The 19,988-nt window shown below is 35.2% G+C and overlaps 1 protein-coding gene across 1 annotated transcript in view; it reads right to left on the bottom strand.

Annotated features, from left to right (window-relative positions):
- Window positions 1-240: 240 nt before the first annotated feature.
- Window positions 241-19,988, bottom strand: part of SNX4 (sorting nexin 4) — a 65,830-nt gene continuing 46,082 nt past the window's right edge. Inside the window, exons 9-14 of the mRNA XM_060099410.1 lie at window positions 15,262-15,327; window positions 11,413-11,502; window positions 7,547-7,646; window positions 5,573-5,718; window positions 4,172-4,286; window positions 241-1,407 (exon numbers count right to left, since the gene is read on the bottom strand). Of these exons, the coding sequence (XP_059955393.1) occupies window positions 1,360-1,407; window positions 4,172-4,286; window positions 5,573-5,718; window positions 7,547-7,646; window positions 11,413-11,502; window positions 15,262-15,327 (565 nt within the window). The 3' untranslated portion in view covers window positions 241-1,359. The remainder of the gene's footprint in view (window positions 1,408-4,171; window positions 4,287-5,572; window positions 5,719-7,546; window positions 7,647-11,412; window positions 11,503-15,261; window positions 15,328-19,988) is intronic.

Here is a 19,988-nt window from a genome sequence, read left to right as displayed (position 1 = left end):
AATGTGTACCTATCAAGATGACTTTTACTTCTAACAATTTTATCTTTTGAAAAAAAAAAGGTAGAATTTTAAAAATCATACATCATTTCAGCATCTTATTTTTTAAAAACCCAACATTTTGGCATAAGACAAATTTATACAATTAAACACTTCAAAATATAATATGGCATATATTATTTTTCCATAGGGCATCAGATACTAATAGGTACAGGCCACTTTGTTAAAATAACAAAAATCATATGAAAATCAACACAATACTTCATTTATTTATTGTATAAGTTTGGCAAAGAGCACAAAACTTCAGCAACATTTTAAACATGTAAAAAAGTCAAATGCTGAACAGTACTGGAAATCGTTTTTTACATAATTAGTAATAATGAGTACACATGTAGGGTTCTGCAAAGCTAGCAAAATACCAAGGGTGCTTGGCTTCTGAACATATACCACAAAAACACACACACAAAAGCAATATAATTTATCTTTACAAAAATTACAGCCAAGCAATAAAAAAGGATGTTAATAATGAAGATAGTAACACGTATGTTCACTACATATATCTTATACAATGAAATGCTACACTTTGTACCCTGAAAAGCCATGTGTAGAGAGCCAAGCAGAGTCAATTTAGGCTCATCACTGAGGTTAAGAATTATCTGAGAATTTAATGCTTGTATGTAACATACTCAATGAAACCGTGCTATATACCAATTCCTAGATCACAACAATGTATTTTACTATATATCTGAGAAGTTGTGTCTTCTTTGTTGGCAGTGTAAAATTTTTGACTAGTATCAAAATTCTGGTAAAACACACATTGAAGGCATTTTCTAGTGTATGCAATGTTTGGGGGCATTAAAGAATGTGGGAGAAATTCTTAGATTCCACACTAAGTTTCTGCTGAGGTTTGTCAAACCAAACAGCTCAACTATAAGGCAAGGAAAATTAACCCCCTATAACAGATTAGTGGGTCTTACCAAATAAAGATAAGAACTCAATCTTAGGAAAAAACTCCCTACATAAGCAGATCTGAAACAGCAGGCACTAAAACGAACATCTAAAAATTACCTAACATCTTGATATCCAGTCATTGGTTCAGAAGCCTGACAATTTGTTGGTATATTTTATCTAATTAACATTTTTAGAATCAGCACCAGTCCCCAAAACCTCAAATTATAATATTTAATCTTCATTAAAATACACCCTTTTGTGCTATATTAACGCTACAATCAAATTAAAGAAAGCTGAATTTACTCAACTTATTATATATTTTTGTGTATACTGGTAGCAACTTAAATTTTTTTATTTACTTGTGCTTCTGTTTTGGGGCACTTTGATTGAAGAGAAACTCATTTCACAGGATTACATCTTGCTAAAGCATTCCTTAGCATTGGTCCAAACTTGAATTCCCTTTAAAAACAAACAAATCAAAACAAAAACAAAAACAAAAACAAAAACCCTTTAAAATGTGATTTTGGAAGGATTCTGAAAGCCCAAGTATTTGGCTTACTGGTATGCTAAGTTTTACTTTTTGGAATAATTAACAAGTCCAGCAAATAGGACACTTCTTCTGGCAATAGCTAATATAAGTTAATGTCAAATACTTTTGAAAAAAGTAATAGAATCATTTGTATGAGCCTATCTTCAAAACAGAAAGAACTCCTATAACTTCTTTTTGAAAAACTCATTTACTCTATTCATATCATTTCTATTTATAAACCAAACAAGTTCTGTAATATTTGAAACAAAAGAAAAAACTTATTAGTCTAACAATATAAATTAATGAATTATTAATTTATTAGTCTAATAATATTTTGATAATTAGGTACTAAGTTATCAACTCCCTTTCAATGGTTATAGCAGGCAATTTGGCAAAAAACTAATATGCTATGACATAACATGCTTAAACAAAAATGCATGTTTGAAACTGGGAAAAAAATGCATGTTTGTAAAAATGTAACAGTAAAATCTAGAAAGTGGTAGAAATAAAGGTACGTTTTCAATAAACAAGATATATATTTGCCAATAACTCCTAATTTATGAAGAAAGAATATTTTCTTTAATATTTAAACATTTAAGTTTGTCAATATTTATTGAGGCTTCAAATAATAGGAAAAAAAATTAATCTTTTTAGCTTTTCTTCCTCCCTGATGGAATACAAAAAAAAAAAAAAAAAAAAAACCCCACAAAAATCTTTTAAAATGTCCCAGATTGCCTGGATAAAGTAGTATCTAATGGAGTATTCGTTAGCAGAATGGATAAGATAGATCTCATGTGCACTGTCCTAGTAAGACATCCATAAGACAGCAAATGAAAAATCAAAAGCTACACACTAGCACATGTAATGCAATCCTGTTTTTGTGGGAAAGGAAAGTGTATATTTTCTAAATGACTGTATATGTACAAATGAGTCTGAAAAGATAAACATGAAGATGTAACGTGTTGAGTTTTCAAAAAGGGATTTGGGGAAGGAGGAGGAGAATTTTTACTTAATATGCTTCTGACTTATTTGAAATTTTTACAATGAGCATATATGTTATTTTTATGATAATTTTTTTAATTTAAAAAGATAAAATAACTTGAAATATAGAGATACCCACATTTACTCAAAAAAGCTGATGTTAATCTTGACTTCTCGTACTTAATTTTAAGTTTCTAAGGAAAATAGCACTGTAGATCTTCAAATATAAGAATCTACTCCACTTAGGCAAGAAAATAAAACATGAAACACTGTAACACTGTTCCTAAAAAATAAAGTAAACATACACTCTTACTAATCTCATGTGAGTAAACTCTTGTTTACTCTAGTTATTATCTTAGGATACACCAGATACCCAACAGTGTGTCCGCACATACCTACAGTAATATCTTGTTTATCCAGAGATTACTTTTTAGCACCCCTCAACCCGCTCACCCTGAGCAAAGTGGCAGGGGGAAAGTCCTTTGAGCCATTACACAAAATCTGCATTCTTGGAAAAGAAGCAAATGGGAGATCACAGGAACCTATTAATGAATCTTTTATAGGAATAAAACAAAACAAAACCAACTCTAAAAACCTTTGTGTTTCAGACCACCGAAGAGTTAAAAAGGCAGGTTAGAAAGACGGTAAATGTGAAGCAGCAGAAGGAGCTGATGGGATGACAGCAGCAGAAACAAAAACACCCCAAACTACAATATATTCAACCATCAGCATTTGCAGATTGATCAGTCATGGTTTTAACTTCTCTCAAGTGACCCCAAAGATCTACAACATGAATTAACTTACAATTTCATTGAGGCATAACTATCAATTTGGCCCAATGACTAATGTGTGAGTCTGCTGTTTCTGTCCCAAAACATCTTTGTTGTCTACTGCTATTTCTCGTTATACAAGTAAAAAAGGCTAAGAAAGTGACGGTTCCAAGCCAGAAAATACAAACTTTGGATAAATTAAAGCATAAGTGTTTGTTTGAGTGTGATTTTTTTCCCTCTAAGAATGTCTTAATAAATATGGGAATCTATCTTACTATGTGATATACTGAGATAAAGCATGTTAAATCGCTCAATAAATTGCGAAGTGCTAGAGAAATGTAAAGCGCTGGGACTGACTGGTGGTCACACAGGCAGATCCTGGGTTATGAAGAAGAGGTTAAGGAATATTTTGTATTTTGTTCTTACAACAGCGTTTTAGAAAGATCTCCATCACTGCCAAAACATTTATTTTAACCAGAATAAGCTTCAACGTCCATGCCTTCTACTGAGATGTCAACTACGTGAAGGGTTTACTCTGACAACAAACCATGTCGCAGCCACAGTTTCCCAAAATAACGCTGAAACCATTTTCCAGTCGAAGTATGTATCACTGTTAGGAATGGTACTGTACTGCCCTGTCCAAGGGCAGTAACTCTAGGACATATAACCAAAGTAATGTTGTTAGTACATATTTTCACATACAAGTTATAAACGGGGCATACAAATTTGGAACTTTAGATGAGTAGAGACTCAGTAATTGATATTTTGATTATGACCCTTCTTTCAAAATTAAGTAGAGAAACTGGGAAACATTCTGGAAGAGGAGAAGAATGGACTTTAAAAATGGAAATGATAAATACTTTGTCCAAATAAGAAACCGATTTTAAAGAAATTTGCAGGCATTTCTGAATATACTTGTACCTTCACTGAAACCAAAACCTACCTTCTTGCACATACTGATCTGCATGACTGCATAGCTTATGAGGGCCTCCTTTAAATCATGGTTCTTTTGCTCTCTGAAGCGTTCAATATCAGCCCAAGCATTTCTGACAAATTCTCTGAAATAAAAGGTATAGTCATTACTATTATTCTTATTTAAATTAAGTAAACTACATATTGTAAATCTGAATAATGACTTCTCATTTGAGTTGGGTTTTTGTCTATATAGAGGAAAAAGCTATCGCGTGTATAAGATAGTTCTATTTTTCTCTTCCTAAAAATTACAGTGGGAGAAAAAGCATACAGTCATACACTCATCTACATTTTAATAATCTCTATTTTGCCACAAGAATTCCAGCTTCAAATTATTCCCATAAAACAGATGTAAATGGCTCCCTGAACCAGCTCATAAGCCTAACAGATGCCACATGAAGTTGCCTTCCTGGGGTCACTGGAAAACATACATTCTTTTCAACAAGATGGATTATGTATCACATTTATCATGTGCTTACTTTAAATGACAGCTAGAGTTTTAAAAATTCTGAGAGCAATTTGTCTTTTTTTTTTTTTTTTTTTGGCTGCACCGCCTGGCATGCGGAACTTCCCTGACCAGGGATCGAACCCACACACCCTGCAGTGGAAGTGCGGAATCTTAACCACTGTCTTTTTAACTCTATTCATGAGAGTTTAGTTTGACTTACTTGATGCCAGAAGTACTAAAAATTAACAAAATCACCTCCAAATCAGTGATACACTCTTGGTCTGCCTTGGTCTACTCAACAACTATCAGATGAAAACAACAATAAAAAACAACAATATGAAAAATGAGCCCAAACAGACCTTTGAGAACTGAATTTCTAAAAATATTTATGGAATAATTACTTTCCAAGCCCTATGCAAGGTGTTGGGACATAAAGATGAAAGAGACATAGTCACTGACTTTGAAGGGTTTGTAATTTAGCCAGGGACAGTCACACTGTACAACCAACCACCCAATACAAAACTGCCATGCAACAGTAGCATGAACCAAGTGCTATGACAGCCTGTGAGGATAAGAGAAAGCTTCACAAGAGAAGTAATGCAAAAGCTTGGCAGTGGAGAATGATCAGGCTTTTAACTGACAGAAAAGGGCAGACGAAATGTGAAAAGGATAGAAATCATGAAAAGTACAGGAAAATAATATTATGAAGCTTAGATACTTTCTTCTTCCTCTTTCCCTGACACTAAAACAACTGTTTCTATGCAACATGATTTTTGATTACTCAAATTTCTTAGGAATACTCAATCACTGCATTTTAGAAGAACAGGTTACATCCAGGGACACTGGTGAAGCTGGGAATGGTTATAAACAATCTGTCACAGAGTCTACATGCCTAGTCATGTTAAAACACCACAGCATTTTTACCTGCCTTCCTGATTTTTAGACTTAAGTTGTTGTTCTCCTTCATTTATTTGTTCTTCTAGCACCTTTATTCTGGCTTCTCTCTGCTCTGGAGTTTCTTGACCAAAGAGCTTGGTAGTCATTCCCTTCAAAGAAAATGTTCTCACGTTCTAAAATGAAATAGAAACAGATGAATGGATAAACAACACACATACACTGAAATATTATTCAGCCTTAAAAAGGAAGGAAATTCTGACACATGCTACACAACATGGATGAACCTTAAGGACATTGTGGTAAGTGAAATAAGCCAGTCACAAAAAGACAAATACTATATGAGTCTACTTATATGAGGTATCCAAAGTAGTGAAATTCACAGAGACAGAAAGTAGAATGGTGACTGCCAGGGGCTGGGTGGAGAGGGAAACTGACAGTTGATATTTAATAGGTATAGAGTTTCAATTTTGCAAGATGAAAACAGTTCTGCAGGTTGGTCACACAACAATGTAAATGTACTTACTACTATTGACCTTTACCATTAAAAATGGTTAAGGGCTTCCCTGGTGGCGCAGTGGTTGAGAGTCCGCCTGCTGATGCAGGGGACATGGGTTCGTTCCCCCGTCCGGGAAGATCCCACATGCCGCAGAGCAGCTGGGCCCGTGAGCCATGCCCGCTGGGCCTGTGAGCCATGCCCGCTGGGCCCGTGCGTCCGGAGCCTGTGCTCCGCGACAGGAGAGGCCACAACAGTGAGAGGCCCGCGTACAGAAAAAATAAAAATAAAAAATAAAAAATAAAAAAAATAAAAATAAAAATGGTTAAGATAATAGATCTTATGTTCTGGATATATTACCGCAATTATTTTTTTTTTAAAAAAGGGGAAATAGCCATTTCCTCCCTAGCTCAGATAGAAAACACCACAAGCCTTACAACCAGGGGGCTACTAATAAGATTTCTAACACTGGAAAATGTGGAAGCATCAAAAAGGGAAAAATTTTAACTGAGCTTCTTCATCATATGGAAAACTTCTAGGTGAAGTATTAGGCAAGTTATTTCTTTATGTTAGTGATCATATTTTTTCTAATTACTCTGTGATATAAAAAATAGATAACAGGCAACAGTGAAAATAAACTAAAGAAACTATTTAAAATCTGTGTAACTCACACTAAAACTTGGTATCTATTAGAAAAACAGGATGCCTAAATCCAAGCCTCAAGCTTCACTGTTTTACCATTTCCTCATTCTCCGGAGTTTACTGAGGGAAACACATTTAGGAGTAGAGAACCAAGCTCCCTGAAAATGGACTGGGAATTTCCTCTGGATTTTAAAAATAAGACAGTGTGTACCTGTTTCATGGGCAGAGGTCTTTTCCCACATATCTCTATGTGGGTAGCCCACAAGCACTTTCACAAGTAAAGTACTTGTTAACTATGAAATGATTCATAAATGGTGGCACTGTCACTGCTTCTTTACTTCCAGATTGTGTGCTCTCACCATGACAGCTTTTTTATTCCAATGAAATAGCTGGACAGTATAAAGCTGATTATAAAAATGATCTAAGTCCAATACAATAAGATAAGGAATTTTCTTCACAAGTATTCACTGTAAGCATTCAACAATAAAGTACCCAAAAAGCTCCCTGTTAGGAAAGAGGCACTGATTCTAAAAAGGCAAAGTTTTTCAAAGTTAACTAAAATTTCTATAATATACCAGGTAAAATTAAACCTGGCAAAGGTTATTATTTCAATCCCAAAGAATAATGTTTTTTCACTTGGACTTAATCAGAAAAGAGATGGTTCTTATTACACACAGCAATGTTGGCAAAATTTCTTACAACACTATATAATACGTGTTTTAATGGCTTACATCCTTTTATATCAAGATCACAAACAAAAGAATTATAAAGTTGCCCACAAGTTATTTCCCTACGGGCATCCTGCAGCCCATTCCACTTAAGGTTTGCTATAATAATACCAGAGACCTAAATGGAAAACCACTCACCCCAGTTGCCAGTTCCTCACACTGCTGCTTCTTGGATGCTAAGTCCTGAGCAGCCATCTCCAAATCATACTGCATAAGTTCATGTTTCCTGCACACAGCCCTAGGGATGAAAGAAAGTGCTGCCATTTAATTTTTGTGGCTTCTCCATTAATATGTTAAAAAAAATTTTTTTCAGGGGTAAAGGGGAGGCATTCACGTCTTACTACAGTCAGAACTTTTATATACAGAATTTTCAAGTTTAAAATGTAGTAACCCAACATTAAAAATTTAATCTAGCAGAACCTAAGCATAAAAACTTTATATATACTTAAAACAAAAAAGGTTGTTTTCCAGATACTTGCAACATTTTTTTCAATAAACATACCATTATACATACATTTAAAAAAAGCTTTTGTATAACATAGGAACTAATGCTATAATCTCACATAACAACTGAGTATTGTTTAAAAAGACATTATCTCAAAGCTTTCTTCTTTTTATTTAGAAATGTCTATTAGTTTTTATTTTCCTAAAAGTAATCCATGCTCACTGAAAAGAAAAAAAAGGATTCTAATACAGGAATGCACAAAATAAGTTTCAAGAACGCTCTCTTTTCCCCAGTTCCACTATCCAGACATAATTCATGTTAATAGATAGTATATATCGTTCCAAATTTTACCTAGGCATTTACAAATACACATATCCACCCACCCCCAGTAATTCTACATCTTTTCTTTGTCAACTATTTATATACCAAAGACACATATGTTTCTGTATCAATACACATTAATCTTTTCTATAACTTTTAAGAGCTGCAGAGAATTCCACTGTGTTCAGCAACTTTCTTTTGGTCTGTAACTTGAAAACACCTTGGTGTAACTTTTTTTTAAAAATTTATTTATTATTTATTTTTGGCTGCATTGGGTCTTCATTGCTGCGCGCGGGCTTTCTCTAGTTGCGGTGAGAGGGAACTACTCTTCGTTGCGGTGCATGGGCTTCAGTAGTTGTGGCACGTGGGCTTAGTTGCTCTGCGGCATGTGGGATCTTCCCGGACCAGGGCTCGAACCCGTGTCCCCTGCATTGGCAGGTGGATTCTTAACCACTGCGCCACCAGGGAAGTCCTTGGTGTAACTTCTTACTACTCAAAACTCTAGAAGGAAAAAGGCTAACAATGTGATGTTTTCATACCAGCTACTGAACAACTAAAGGAATATTGCTCCTCTGTTTTATAAACAGAATTCTTAGGCTGATTTTAAAAGTGACAGGGGACCGTTGGTAGTGCCAAGACTCATCAGGACATGCATACGGTCTCTCGCTGCCTGGTGTGGGGTTTGCCATGGGCTAGCAGCCGCCCACTTCCAGTTGGCTTTTTACTGAGTTATGAGGTGCCCGGTGTGGGGCGCCAGTCCAACTGGGGCGCTGCTCCTCGCCGGGCCAAACTACTTAGCTGTACTTTTCAACTTCAAAAGTTGACAGGAGCGACAGCAGAGTTGTTGCCTCTTTGAAGCGATGACTTCTCTGTGCTAGTCTATCAGATGAACAGCATTTACTGTTTAACTATTCCCACTGTATACTGTGCCAGGCTTTCTTAATGGAAGTTTGTTTTATTACTGTGTACAGAATGATGAAGTTTTCGAAAGAAAAGTTACCAATTGAATTGACGATATGCTGCCCAGTTGCTACTGGACTAGGATAAAATTGATTAAAACGTAAACAGTATTAAGTCGCTATATTACTTAAAGTAACCTTTATATCAAAATAAAACGTTTTGACTTTAATTTCAAAAACCTTCATAATACTAATGAAAATAAGTTACTGACATTCGTTGAAAGAATATTGGTTTGAGAGATTTGCAGCTTATCTAACTGTGCCTTGCAAAAAATTAAATTTGTCCACCGTGATTACTTAAATTTTGTATAGGTTCCTTTCAATTCCATGGCTCTCCTGTAATATTAGTGATAATGTAAAAGCGAGCTTTTGTACTTGTTTCCTAGTAAGATTCCTTTATTTTTCTAGAACTTTATTAAAACCAGGGAGCTCTGTTGGCAGTTACCCTTTTTGACATGGATTATGTTACCTTGTGCTCTGGCTTTCTGTTTGTGTCCTGCTTCCCTACCATATTACAAGTGTTGAAAGGGCAGTGATCTAATAGATTACCTTGTCTTTCCATCTCCTCATGGCTTCCTATAAGGATCACTTGAGCTAGGAAAGTGACTGGAATTAAGGCAGTAAAGTTCTTGAAGCAGTTGTTAAAACAGAAAGTAGGGGGCAGGCAGAAACCATTTTCTTCTATGTATTATATGTATAACTGGACAAGATGATAGAAAGTAGTTTTAAAATCAAAGATGGGAAAAACGGAGAAAATTGCCATTCCCCACAGCCAGCTTGTTCATGGTACACACTTGTGTGAACAACCAAAGATAAACAGACAGAAAAGCAAATGTAACTTACCACTAACCAAGATCACCTCTGCAAAAAGAAATGAAAATAACTTTTGGCAGAATTCTGTTTCATCTGATATAATTCAGAAGCAGGTAAAAAAGCCTTTTAAAAATACTGAGAATAATAAAAATAAGCATTTGAAGAAATCATCATTTCTAACTGAAGTGAGGCAAAAGAAGAATTATGCTGGGGTAAAGTTTAGTGATCCACTTTCTCCTAGTGTTCTTCCAAAGCCTCCTAGTCACTGGATGGGAAGCACCATTGAAAATTCCAACCAAAATAGGGAGTTGATGGCAGTACACTTTAAAACTCTCCTAAAAGTTCAAACTTAGTTCTCAGATTTCACTATGTATGTAAAACATAGCTTTTCCAAAATCCCTGGACTCTTGAAAAGCAGTGGTACAGAAATGGCAAATTACCTTGTTGCAATATACAAGGGCAAAAGGTGAGTTTAAAAAATTACAAACAGCTTGTATTATATTTTGTAAACACTGTGTACCATGTATTATGTGTATATTGTTCATACTTGAGAGGTACATTATAGTTTTGTTATGAAAGTATGCATTTTGCCCTGCCCAAATGGTAGGTGTTTTGTATATATACAATGGAGAAATTTTAAGCATGCTAAGGCACATGAAAGACCAATTTATTTGCACAAGGTACTGAGATATTTTTTCAAGAAACAGCTGTCGAATCTCAAGGTGAAGATCTCAGTGTGAACAGTTTACTAATGCACTACTGCAGTTTAAATCTGTGGCACAATCATTGTAAACATGGGGTTTGTCTATGTTTCTCTAAATTGATTTCTGCCTTCTAATCTGTAATTACCGGAAAACTCCTATTCCCATTTTTACCAAACTTAATTTCTGGTTTTTGGTTTATATCCATTCGAATTTAAAATTTTAATGCCAACAAAATCGGTTGTAATCAAATTTTAAAATAATAATAATTTGGCCCCCAGAAAAGTGATAGGAAAACAATTCATTTTTCTAAACTGGACTATCTCCCAAAGAATTGTTTGGCTCTGTAGAAGATACTATAAAAAGAGAAGACAAAGTCCTGACATGAAGAAGTTTTACAACCTTTACTAAGGAGATAAAATATGCAGGTATGGGAAAAATTACAGAATTTAAATGGTAATATACAACCTAGAGACAGATTATGCTACACACTCTCAATCTGTACTTTGCTTCCAATCTTAAAACTGGAAAAAGTAGAACAACATACAGACAGACCTGAAGTCTGAGACTAACAGGTTTTATCAACATAATGCTTCAAGCAGAGGGCTCATCTCAGCTATGTCTAGCACTCTGTAACACACAGGAATACAATGAGACCTCATTCAATATCTGGGGGAATTATCTCATTTAAAAATCTTTATTTTAGAGTAGCATAAGAGTGGTGACCAGCCACAGGGCTGTATCTGGAACATGTCTTATACTTACCTCAGTGCTTCTGCATAAAAAAGGTACTCCTTTAACTGATCTGCATAATGTTCTTCATCTTCTAAAATATCATCAATAGAAGACGCATACCTATTTAAAAAACATTGCAAATGTATATCTCAGAAATAACTAAATTTCCTTGTCAACTGCATTATTATGAACTTTCATCAAATCTTTAACTGTGGTCATTTTAAAGTCTTTTGTCATTTACAGACAGTTCTGGGTGTACTCTGATGCTTTTGCAAATATGTTCCTATAAAAGGGTTTCATCTTCAAGGAATTCATGAAAAAGACTCTGACAAGTACAGGTTTCTGGTAACTGACTATACTGCTGAACTGAATGAATAAGCATTTTCAGAATTCTAATGGAAAACTGATGAACTCATAAAATTGCTAACAAAAGATCAAGATAAAAAAATTAATTACATGGGACTGAGTGAACTGATGAGGATGATTATAATTTTTGTGACTTTCTGTTTGAATAAAAAAAATGTGATGTAAAAAAAATTAAATAAATAAATAAAAATAAATAAAAAACATTGCATAGAGTAACCTTTATCAGGACACAAAGTATTGAAGTTCTAAAGAAGGGCTATTCAAAGCGTGGTCCACAGACCATTTGCTACCCATGAGTGACAAAAGCAAGTACAGAAAGTGAGAATAAGCATTTAGAAACATTTATAACAACTTTTTAAAATTGAAGTACAGTTGATTTACAATATTATGTTAGTTTCAGGTGTACAGCAAAGTGATTCAGTTATATATATATATTTCGTTCAGATTTTCCATTATAGTTTATTATAAGATACTGAATATAGTTCCCTGTGTTATACAGTAAACCCTTGTTGCTTACCTATTTTATGTACAGTAGTTTGTATCTGTTAATCCCACACTCCTAATTTATCCCTCCCCCCTACAGCAATCTTTAATTACCGTGACAATTGTATTTTATTTACCTAAATGTTTTGATCAGCAAGGTCTTAGAAATAGAAAAACAAAGCAAACAAAAAACAGTCCTTCATAAGGTAGCTTAAGAAGCACTGTAATATCTTTTGTTCAAATATATTACAAAAAGGGCTACAAAATCTGTAGAAAGAGTAAGAGTTTAGTATAATTGGTACATTAGTGTTCCTGGTAGCAACTACATACAGTAATGCCAAAAAGCTACAAAAGGAAAAGTCAAGCAAATAAAGATTACAGAAAATTTTAGAAGCCTTATTTTATTCTAATTCTCAGTAGCAACCTCTGCTTTGATCTGGACAAGCCCTTCACTGTCGTGCCACTCTTGTTCCTGGCCTTGAGTCTTTCCTTGCACAGAAACGTGATGGCTTTCCACACCACTTCTCCAAATCCTTCCATACGTATCTCAACACCTCTAGAAATCTTACCAGACTTCTTTAGTCCTAGTCATAACTCTACTTCTGATCTCTCATCAAAAATTGAGGACTTAAATTGTATCAAAGAAATGTCTCTAGTGCTGGTTTTCTCTTATCACATTATAAATTCCCTAAGGACATGGGCTATGTCATTTACTACTTCTGTATGGTATAAGAAGCATCCTTTTTTCAAATCAATTCTGATTCCCTAGCATGGGCATAAAAGAAAAATATATTTTATGTCTCCAAGTCCACTTCCAATAGACAAATAAACAAGTTTACTGAATTCTAAAAACAAACAAAAAATCTACCTTAATGCTCACTGAAAAGTGATGCGTTTACAGTATTGATAAAAGTAGGCAAAATATGTATTCTGTAAATATAAATTTACATTTGTTAGAGTGTGGAATTTCCCCTATGTGACTGAAAGACATCTTGAGAATCACTGTTAAGAGTAGGAAGAACTGCCTTTAGTTCATAAATCTACAATTCTGGAAAAGTTAATGTTAAGAAAACAAAAAAGAAGATAGGTGGCTGGTGGCTTGAAGATAGGAAACATAGTGTAGGGATAAGCAGCACATCTTTGGGTAGAAAAGGGTAAATGGTAAAGATTTTTTAGATATCATTACTAAAATTAATTTTATTTAACATTTTAAATAAACCAAGTAAAGGGATAATCCCAAATTCTTGCAAATACTAAAAATGTCCAGTCAACAGAATGCAGGAAGACTTAACAAAATGGTTGAAAAGCAGCTGGTCAGCTTATATAACAGCCCCCCCAAAAATAATACTTAGATAAAATAAATATATTTTTGTCTTTTTATTATTCGATTGTAGGAGTTCTTTATATATTATGGTTGGAAATGTTTACTCCCAGGTTGTGGCTTGCCTCTTCATTATCTTAATGGTGTGTTTGTGTGTGTTTGTGGTAAAATATAATGTAAAATTCACCTTTTTAACAATTTATTGGTGTACAGTTCAGTGGCAGTAAGCACATTCATATGGTTGTGCAACCATTACCATCATTCATCTCCAGAACTTTTTATCTTCCCCAACTGAAACTGTACTCCCACATTCCTTCCACTTCCAATGGTGTCTTTTGATAAGCAAAATTTTTAATTTTGATGAAGAACAATTTACCATTTTAAAAATATTTTTTTCTTTTCATATTAGCTTTAAAAAATCTTTGCTTACTCGAAGGTTGCAACAATATTCTCCTACGTTTTCTACTAAAACCTGCAATTTTAGCTTTCACATTTATGTGTATCATCCAAATTGAATTAGTTTTTATGTAAGGTGTGAGATATGGCTCAAGGTTCATTTTTTCCCATGAAGATATCCAGTTATTCCAGAACCATTTCTTGAAATGAACTATGTAAATGTGGATCTATTTCTGGACTCCATCCTATTCCACTGATCTCTTTATCTCAATACCTCCTGATAACTATAGCTGTATACTAAGTCTTGAAATCAGGTAATATATTCCAGGCTTGTTCTTTTTCAAGACTGTCTTGGCTATTCTACGTTCTTTGAATTTACATATAAACTTTAGAATCAGCTTATCAATTAATTTCTATTAAAAAGTCACTGGAGTTTTGACTGGGACTGTGATTTAGGAAGAATGGTCATATTAACACTACTGAGTCTTCCAATCAATCTATGAACATGGTTTAATCTCACCATTTATTTAGGTCTTTACTTTCTCCCAGCAATGTTTACATATAAAGTTTTCAGTGTAGAGGTCTTTCACATATTTCATTAAATTAATCTGTAAGTATTCTGTTTTGATGCTATTATAAATGGCATTTTTAAGTTTTTATTTTCCAATTGTTACTAGTATGTAAAAACAACTTTTTAAATATATTCATTGTGTATCATGCCTTCTCATTAAATTCAGCTATTCCATAATATTTTCGGTTGATTCTTTATGATTTTCTACATAAAAGATCCTGTTAACTGCAAATAAAGAGAGTTTTACTTCTTCCTTTCTAAGATGTATGCCCCTTATTTGATTTTCTTGTCTTACTGCACTGACCAGGACCTCTACTACCATTTTTACTAGTTGTGGTGGAAGCAGACATCCTTGCCTTGTTCCTGATTTTAGGAGAAAACACCAATATTTCACTATTAAGTACAGTATTACCTGTAAGTTTTAGACTGAGGAAATTCTTTATATTCCTAGTTTGATGAAAATTTTTACTGTGAATAGATGTTGACATGCTTTTTCTACATGTACTGAAATGAACACATGGGTTTTCTTCTTTACTCTGCTAATATGTGAACTGAACCGAAAGATTTTTGAATGTTAAATTAATCTTGCATTCCTGAGATAAACTTCTTTAAGTCAAATCTATATACAGAGAGCACAATATAAATGCCAGCAAACTTTATAAAAACAGAAGAACAGAAGAATCACTAACACTTCACCATTAATGTCACCTCAGGTTCTACCTTAAATTCTCTGGGTACTTACACATCCATATGATGACCAGCACTCTGCAGTCCATCACCCATTTCTTTTTCTATGGCACTCCACTCACTAAGAAGAAGAAGATAAAACCAAAAACATCATGAATTAGATATGGAATATTATTAAATGGACTCTTTTACAAGGTTGTTTTCTAGCTAGCTTTTAAACAATGTATGGTATCTATTTTGGATTTATTTTCTGTGACTCAAATATGCTCCTTTCCCCGAAGTTTAACAACTAAATGCAAGTGAAGGCTTTAAAATATTAGTTCAAAAGTTTGTATCTGCTGCTGTTAAGTGCAAAGCAGGTATCATACAAAACAGTTTCTGCTTACAGACAACTTTCTCAGCTAGGGTGCCTGTTTAAATCAACTGTGGTGCTTTTAGAAACTATGAATGCTTACCCTGCTCTTGATCTACTTAATTAGAATCTCGGGGATAGAGCTGAGGCATGCATATTTTTAATTACTACATGGATGAGTCTGATAAACACACATGATTACATGTCACTATCTTAATAGGTAACAGAAAAAGACAACTGTACAGAAATACTAGGTGTACCATAAAGCTTTGATAACTTGCACTAAAGTTGAATGACAAAGTCTACTTAAAACCACAGATCATTTTGTTGTCATTTCAGTGAAATTCTTGAAATAAAAATTCCTTTTTATGGAAGATGCATATGTATATTATAATAAAGGGGGAAATAAATCTATAATCCTAAATACTAGGAGATGACATAATTTGATATATTTCCTTCTAGTTCTTTTTATTTACTCATTTTAATATGGCTGAGATCATACGGTATATGCAATTTTGTATTATGCTCTTTCTATTAATAGTATTTCCCCACATTATTAAAATAACTTGTTCTCAGCACTATTTCAGATGGCAACTCATAATTTTTTAACCATTTTCCTGACCATTCAAGGTTGTTTACAACTTTTCTGTTATGTATAATAAATAGCTTCAATTGCATATATCATAAAAGGGAAAAAATTAAAACACTATCATTCTGTTAATCTGTAGTTTTTATACACTGTTCTTGAAATACCAGATTATACGCTTATAATACTAGAACGGTAAAACCGCACATGTTTTAAAACTGTCAAGGAAGGAAAACAAACATAAATAAACATATCTCCTTCTGACAAGTTTCACTCATATGTTTACCCTCAAAATAGTAATAGCAACAGTTAACCTTTTTTTAGTGCTTTGCTGTTTATAAAATGAATTTTTAACATCTCTAGCTATATTATCTAAAGCTACACTTCCAATGCCTACAAGACAATTCTGCTTTTATATACCTCTGTCACTTCAAATTCAACTACCTAAAGCCCAGCTCTTCACATGAAAAACAAAGTCTAGGAGTTTCAGCAGATTACAGGCATAACTAGCCAAATTTGTAATGTAGCAATCACAGTTAATGCAGCTATAGGTCACGTCAACAGAATTAATGGACAGTCCAGATCAACTATCTATTGGATGTTCCACAAGTACTTCATCCATCTAATCTTTGAGCACCTTTTAATGTGCTACCAACTCAAGGTCAATATAACCAAATTTAATTCTTTTGTTTACGAGACTAAAAACTAGTTCAAGAAAGGTAAGACTTACATTTAATCATCTATTTACTCCTATTAAGTCGTTTAGTGCCTGATAAATACTTGGCATTTATAGGTTGTAGGTAAAATGAAAGAATGAACCGATAAATGAATAAATGTGAGGAGAGAAACATGTACTGGGTTCTAAGTATCAGCCACTACTAGGCACAAGACCTCTCCCCTCAAGATATACATACATAGTCTAGCCCTTGACTACTCAAACTGTGGTCTATGAACAGCATCACCTGGAACTTGTTGGAGATGCATATTTGCAGGACTCATTCCAGATCTACTGACTCAGAATATTCATTTTAACAGTTCTCCAGGTGACCTGTATGCCTATTACAATTTAAGAAGCATCTGCTAAACAAAAGGTTCTAACTGGGGTCCAGGTATATGCCGAGGATTGGAACTAGAAAATGTTAACCAGTTTAGGGAGGGAGGGGAGGGAGAGGAGGGAGAGGAGGGAGAGGAGGGATCCATTAACAAGGAACTATTAAAGTATAGAAGGAGGGACTTCCCTGGTAGCACAGTGGTTAATAACCCTCCTGCCAATGCAGGGGACATGGGTTCAATCCCTGGTCCGGGAAGATTCCACACGCTGCAGAGCAACTAAGCCTGTGTGCCACAACTACTGAGGCTGAGCTCTAGAACCCGCATGCCACAACTACTGAAGCCTGCATGCCCTAAAGCCTGTGAGCCACAACTACTGAGACCACGTGCCACAACTACTGAAGCCCACATGCTCTAGGGCCTGCATACCTCCAACTACTGAACCTGTGTGCTGCAACTACTGAAGCCTGCATGCCTAGAGCCCATGCTCCACAACAAGAGAAGCCACAGCAATGAGAAGCCTGCGCACCACAACGAAGAGTAGCCCTTGCTCGCCGGAACTAGAGAAAAGCCCGCACGCAGCAACGAAGACCCAACGCAGCCAAAAAATAAAACAAATAAGTAAAATAAAAAGTATAGAAGGATTTAGCATCAACTTTATAAGAGGCATAATTGCTATCATAAAGTACTTAATGGGTGGATAACTGTCACAGATGAACCAGATCAAAGAGGGTAATAAATCTTTTGTAGCATCTGATGAAGACTATGGACCTTTTCCACCAAGGAGGGAAAATCACAAACAAAATTTTGCATGTAATTTCAGAGACTTCATGGATTAAAGACCTAAATGTCAGACAGGAAATCATAAAACTCCTAGAAGAAAATACAGGCAGAGCGCTGTGACTTAAGTCGCAGCACTATGTTTTTGGATCTGTCTCCTAAAGCAACGGAAACAAAAGCAAAAATAAACAAATGAGATCTAATTCAACTTAAAAGCTTTTGCACAGCAAAGGAAACCATCAACAAAATGAAAAGACAGTCTATGCAATGGGAGAAAATAGCTGCAAATGATATGACCGATAATATCCAAAATACATAAATAGCTCATACAACTCAGTATCAAAAAAACCGAACTCAATTAAAAAATGGACTGAAGACCTGACTAGACATTTTTCCAAAGACATACAGATGCTCAGTACTACTAATCACCACAGAAATGCAAATCAAAACCACAACGAGGGACTTCCCTGGTGGCACAGTGGTTAAGAATCTACCTGTCAAAGCAGGGGACACAGGTTTGAGCCCTGGTCCCACATGCCGCGGAGCAACTAAGCCCATGTGCCACAACTACTGAAGCCCGCGTGCCTAGAGCCTGTGCTCCACAACAAGAGAAGCCACCAGAATGAGAAGCCTGCGCACCGCAACAAAGAGTAGCCCCCGCTCACCACAACTAGAGAAAGCCGGCGTGCAGCAACGAAGACCCAACACAGCCAAAATTAAATAAATAAACTTATTTTTTTAAAAAAGATTATTAAAAAAAAAAAAACCCACAATGAGATACCACCTCATACCTGTCAGAATGGCTATCATCAAAAAGAGCACAAACACCCAATGTTGGCAAGGACGTGGAGAAAGGGAAACCTTGTACACTTGTTGGTGGGAATGTAAACAGGTGCAGCCACCGTGGAAAACAGTATGGGGAGCCCTCAAAAAACTAAAAACAAAACTACCATATGATCCAGCAATTCTGTTGCCGGAGGGTAGGTTCTTGTTTTGTCACAGAAATAATTCAGAGACGAGACACAGAGGCCAAGTAAGTGAAGTGAAGATTCATTGAGCAACAGTATACTCTCAGGAGGGAGAGCTGGCAAGCTCAGAAGAGCAGCTGCCCCGAGCTCCTTTTGGCAAGCTGGTTATATGGGGTGTGAAAACGGGTGGAATATTCATCAAGGAGGGAGGGACTTTGGGGTAACTTCCTGGCTTTCATCCAAGTTCCACCTTTCTGAGAGGAGGGGCTGTTTTTGTCCTTGGTCTTCTCAGATCTGCCATGGTGTCAGGTGCATGATGGGTACTGCTCTGGCTGCAATGTTAATTCTATTGTAATGAGGGTATAATGAACAAAAAGTTACATTCAGACATAAGAGGTTCCCACCTTTCTTTGCCTCTAGGACCCTGTCATTGCAAGATGTATGTTTCCTGTCATATGACCCATGCCTCTCTTCTCTGCTCATATCTGGCTAACTGCCTGCTCTAACAATTCCACTCCTGGGTTATAAATATGAAGAAAATGAAAACACTGACTCGAAAAGATACGTGCACCCCAATGTTCACAGCAGCATTATTTACAATTTCCAAGATATGGAAGAAACCTAACAGATGTCAACAGGCGAATGGATAAAGAAGTGTGGTATATATATGTGCATGTATATACAGATACACACACACACACACACACACACACACACACACACACACACACACACACACACAAAATGGAATATTACTCAGCCACAAAAAAGAATGAAAATTTGCCATCTGCAACAACATGGATGGACTTGGAGGGTATTATGCTTAGTGAAATAAATCAGACAGAGAACTGTATGTTATCACTTATACATGGAATCTAAAAGAAAAACTAGTGAATATAATAAAAATAAACAGACTCACAGATATAGAGAACAAATAAGTGGTTACCAGTGGGAAGAGGGAAGGAGGGAGGGGCAAGATAGGGATAGGAAATTAAGAGGTACAAACTATTATGTGTAAAATAAACAAGCTATAAGGATACACTGTA

This window comes from Mesoplodon densirostris, chromosome 5, assembly GCF_025265405.1.
Source record: "Mesoplodon densirostris isolate mMesDen1 chromosome 5, mMesDen1 primary haplotype, whole genome shotgun sequence".
Classification (NCBI taxonomy): Eukaryota; Metazoa; Chordata; class Mammalia; order Artiodactyla; family Ziphiidae; genus Mesoplodon; species Mesoplodon densirostris.
Note: the sequence above shows the minus strand (reverse complement) of the source record. Positions and strands in the feature narration are given on the sequence as shown.